General features: G+C 43.4%; 1 protein-coding gene across 1 annotated transcript in view; it reads left to right on the top strand.

The window, feature by feature from the left end:
* Window positions 1–395: 395 nt before the first annotated feature.
* LOC120935549 (vomeronasal type-2 receptor 26-like) overlaps window positions 396–5,250 on the top strand; it is a 62,318-nt gene continuing 57,463 nt past the window's right edge. The window contains exon 1 of the mRNA XM_040347599.1: window positions 396–1,142. Coding sequence (XP_040203533.1) covers window positions 396–1,142 — 747 coding nt within the window. The remainder of the gene's footprint in view (window positions 1,143–5,250) is intronic.

Below are 5,250 nucleotides of genomic sequence, written 5' to 3'. Positions count from 1 at the left end.
TTTTTCAGCTTTGTGCTTTTCCGTCTGTTACAGCGTGACAAATGTGCTATGTCCATTAGGAATGCTAGTTTTACCAGACCGATCACTTCCGTCTCATACTTGATTCAGAGCATGCGTGGAATTTTGTGCGACGGAATTGTCTACACATGATCGGAATTTACGAGAACGGATTTTGTTGTTGGAAAATTTGAGAACCAGCTCTCAATTTTTTGTTGTCTGAAATTAGGACCGTGTGTATGCGGCATTATACTTATCCTTACGCTAAAATCAATTGAGTATCCTTACGCTAAAATCAACTAAGTAAAGATATGTACTGTGTTCCCTTTCAGATCAGTCATGGGGCAACACTGTCATCTTTGAGCAATAAAATAAATTTTCCGTCCTTTTTCCGCACCATGCCCAGCAACCTCTTTCAGAACATTGCTCTCATCCAGCTGATTGGCCGCTTTAATTGGACATGGGTTGGAATGTTGGTGGTGGACAATGATGTTGGGCAGCAGGGTGCCCAGATTATACGAGCTGGGATAGAGAGAAATGGAGGCTGTGTTGCTTTTCTGGAGAAAATCCATCTGAGTTATTCAGCCCAGCAGATCAAGAGAGTGGTGGATGTCATTAAAGGAAGCTCCATCAGTCTGATCGTTCTCCACAGCCCTGAGGTCCATGTGAAGGCCCTGCTAGATGCCATGTTTGATGATGGAATCACTGAGAAAATGTTCATCACTTCAGCTTCCTTCATAATCACCCCTGGACTCTTCTCCAAGAAAGCCTGGAAGGTTCTCAATGGGACGATTGGACTGGTTGCCAGTACTACCTCTATGCCAGGGTTTGAGGAGTTCCTCCTAAACCTTCACCCTAATGCCAGCTTAACGTACCCATTTATTAGGTTGTTCTGGGAGAAAGCTTTCAGCTGCCACTGGCCTGATGGAAAACTAGATGGTGTGGCCTGCACTGGGCAAGAAGGGCTTGGAAGTGAGATTGCTCAATTATTTGAGACAAATGATCTCAGCTTGACTTATCAAGCCTACCTGGCTGTATATGCCTACACACATGCTCTGCATTCACTGCTTGGCTGTCCAACTGTATCTGAGGGTTATCTAAATCATGGAATGTGCTCAAATATTAATGATGCTCAACCCTGGAAGGTGTGTGAATATGTATGAAATCTTAATATCTAGATTGTGACTTTTATTGTACATAGAAGGAAAAGGCAATAAAAAAACAATACCAATACAACAAGTGCCCAAGCGCTTGATACACCTAAATACACCTAAATGCGTTAAACGTGCTTAGAAACGCCAAGTGTTTTTTTTTTTCTACCAAAGCACAGCTGCCAGGAGGAAAGGCATGTAAGAGAGTTAGCAAAACGTTTCGTGTGCATGAGGCCTTAGTGTAGGGTGACCAGACATCCCCGGTTTCCGGGGACAGTCCCCGGATTGAGGACACTGTCCCCAGCCCAAGTCTGTCCCCAGTTTTGTCCCCGGATTGGATTGCAAAGACAGTGCAGAATTAATAAAAAAAATTAAATTACACCCTGTAACGGTCACCACCGTTTACGACCTTCCATCCCATCCATGACAGCCTATCGACACTCCAACCAACAGGCAGACCCGATCCATTCCATAAGAATTCCCTCAATAACCGAGACTCACACAGCTCTGGTACTGGTTTCAACATGAAGACATCTTTAATGGTTCACTCTCAGCTTTTATACAGTTTTCAAGGCACAGGAACAATCAAACTGTCCCCCCCCCTCATCACACCATGGGGCTTCAATCACATTCTATTACATAATGATATTCAGAGTTAATTATCCCCCAGACTTTGCGTCTCCGACAAGTACATTCCACACATAAACAGTATACATAATGAAAGGTCTGGTAGCCAAGCTGACTCTGTTTCAATCCACAGAAGCAGTCTTAGCATCTCAACAGCCTCACACAATGGAAGGCCTTTCAGAAGCAGACTCAATTAGCATGTCAACAGGCTATCCAGAGAGATGAGTCATAGAATATTCTTTGCAGGCATTAAGGAATATACTGTAGATCACTGTCCACGCCAAAACAATCCAACATGTGTCCCCCATCTCCTGGCTCAATCTGTGCCCCAAAAGTCACTCCTGTTACACCCCCCCCCCCCGCTCCGCCGCTCCTACTAGCTCAGGGGAGTACATTTTTTTCCATTATCTATGCCCCTTTCTGATGATCGTGTGCTGGTCGACGCAGAGGAAATATTTCTTCAGTTTCGGGTGCATGCCCATCCAGCTCCGCTCGCATGTTCTTCTGCCTTGGCTCAAGTCCCGACTAGCTTATCTCCTTGCCTTCCCTGGCGGAGTGATCCTCCTCCGCTCCACACCCAATAGTAGCCAGGGCCCGGAGCGTAAGTCTTGACCGGCTGTGAGGTGGGTGGCGGCAGCGGCGACGGGCAGAGAGCCGCTAATCACTAGTAAAAAAAAAAATATGTCCCCGGATTTAATTTTAAAAATCTGGTCACCTTACCTTAGTGTAAAGGTAAAAGTTGCACTGAACCAAACTTAGTGAAAAGTTATTGTAGTCCACTTAAATAATGTTCTTTTAAAAGCCTATAAGTATAAAATTAAACATAAAAATGATGGGCCAGATTCAGATAGACTTTGCGTAAGTTCTAGGAAGCGCCAGCGTATCTTCTTTCTGTATTCAGAAAGCAAGATACGCCAGAATTTTACTAAGATACGGCCGGCGTAAGTCTCTTACACCGTCGTATTTACGCTGCCCGCTAGGTGGCGCTTCCGGAGATTTACGCGTTGAATATGCAAATTAGGTGGATACGCCGATTCAGAAACGTACGTGCGCCCGGCGCATTTTTTTTACGTCGTTTGCGTAAGGCTTTTTCCGGCGTATAGTTACCCCTGCTCTTTGAGGCGTACGCAATGTTAAGTATGTACGTCGGGCCAGCGTCTATTTTCTTACGGTTTACGTAGTTTGCGTAAGTCGTTTGCAAATAGGGTTTTGTGTAAGTTACATTCACGTTGAAAGCATTGACTATTTGCGGCGTAATTTGGAGCATGCGCACTGGGATATTATCACAGACGGCGCATGCGCCGTTCGTTAAAATGTCAAAGACGTGGGGTCACGATTAGTTACCATACAACACGCCCCCTACCAGCCAGTTTTGAATTAGGCGGGCTTACGCTGGCCCGTATGCGCTACGCCGCCGTAACTTCGGGCGTAAATTGTTTCTGAATACGGGACTTGCCTGTCAAAGTTACGGCGGCGTAGCGTATAGGAGATACGCTACGCCCGCCTAAAGGTATCTGAATCTGGCCCTATATTTTTATTAAATTTATATTATACACAAAAAAGTAAAAAAACAACACCAGGGCCCTGTTCTGCCAAAAAAAAAATAAAAGAAACAGGAATGGCAAAGTAACTGGAACCGAAGAACTTTGTATTGTATTCTTGCCACAAAATGTATTCATTGACTTCTGGTTGTATAGATCCAAGCAACAATGAATATAATAATCATAAGCCAAAGTTCTCGGTGCAAAGCATCCAAACTAGATGTGTGCAATTCGATTTGTTATGTTACGAATCTAATATTTAGGCTAACTTTTTTTGTGATTCAGAGATTCAGATGTATCCGAATTTCCGAATTAAAATGCTAACGAACTTCAATGAATCCAAAATAAATTATAACAGAACAAATTATCCAAATTAGAATTTAAAAATGTATTCAAATTTGAAAATTAATTTGAATTTGAAATGGAAACACATTTTAATAAACACAGTAAATTATAAAAGTGAAATAGTCTTTAGCACCACTTCAGCCCCGGAGGATTTGGCTGCCAAATGACTGGGCCACTTTTTGCGATTCAGCACTGCGTCGCTTTAACTGACAATTGCGCGGTCGTGCGACGTGGCTCCCAAACAAAATTTATGTCCTTTTTTTTCTCCCACAAATAGAGCTTTCTTTTGGTGGTATTTGATCACCTCTGCAGTTTTTATTTTTTGCGACAATTTTGAAAAAAAAGCAATATTTTTTACTATAATAAATATCCCCATAAAATATATATAAAAAAAATGTATTTCTCAGTTTAGGCTGATACGTATTCTTCTACATATTTTTGGTAAAAAAAAAATCACAATAAGCGTTTATTGATTGGTTTGCGCAAAAGTTATAGCGTTTACAAAATAGGGGATAGTTTTATGGCATTTTTATTAATATTTTTTTTTTACTATTAATGGCGGCGATCAGCAATTTTTGTCGTGACTGCGACATTATGGTAGACACATCGGACACTTTTGATGCTATTTTGGGACCGTTGTCATTTATACAGCGATCAGTGCTATAAAAATGCCCTGATTACTGTGTAAATGACACTGGCGGGGAAGGGGTTAACCACTAGGGGGCGAGGAAGGGGTTAAGTGTGTCCTAGGGAGTGATTCTAACTGTGTCAGGGCTGGGCTACGAGTGACATGTCACTGATCACTGCTCCCGATGACAGGGAGCAGTAGATCAGTGTCCTGTCACAAGGCAGAACAGGGAGATGCCTTGTTTAAATATGCATCTCCTTGTTTTGTTGCTCCTTGACACGATCGTGGGACACCGGCGGACATCGAGTCCGCGGGTCCCACGGGCACGATCACGGAGTTCGTGGCAGGGGTGCGTCCGCATGGCCACAAATTCAAAGCAACGTACCTGTACGTTGCTTTACGCAGCCGTGACATTCTGCCGACGTATATCTACAGGAGGCGGTCGGCAAGCGGTTAAGACAACAGGAAAAGTGCTACAACCCCAAAATTACATAAAAGTTAGCAGGATGAGATCAAGACATCTGTGCCCATACCAAATGTCCAAAGATTCAAGTAACAGTAAAAATCCGGCACCAGGACATTTTGACCTAAAAACTGTTGGCTAGACCACCTAGAGGGCATGCTTAGTTTTACGCGACGTATCTCTACGGAAGTTCGTGAATCGGCGTAACTAGTCATTCGCATATTCTACGCCGACCGCAATGGAATCGCCACCTAGCGGCCGGCCTAGAATTGCAGCCTAAGATCCGACGGTGTAAGTCACTTACACCTGTCGGATCTTAGGGCTATCTATGCGTAACCTGATTCTATGAATCAGGCGCATAGATACGACAATCGCCGTCGTATCTCTTTTGTGAATCTGGCCCACCGTTTTTTACAGATTTTTCCTTTTCTATAAAAGTAAAATAAGATGGTGATCCCTATAAGGCTGGATAGGTAGAAGTATAAGGTGTAGAATAGA

The sequence above is a fragment of the Rana temporaria genome, chromosome 4 (genome assembly GCF_905171775.1).
Source record: "Rana temporaria chromosome 4, aRanTem1.1, whole genome shotgun sequence".
NCBI classification, from domain to species: Eukaryota; Metazoa; Chordata; class Amphibia; order Anura; family Ranidae; genus Rana; species Rana temporaria.
Note: the sequence above shows the minus strand (reverse complement) of the source record. Positions and strands in the feature narration are given on the sequence as shown.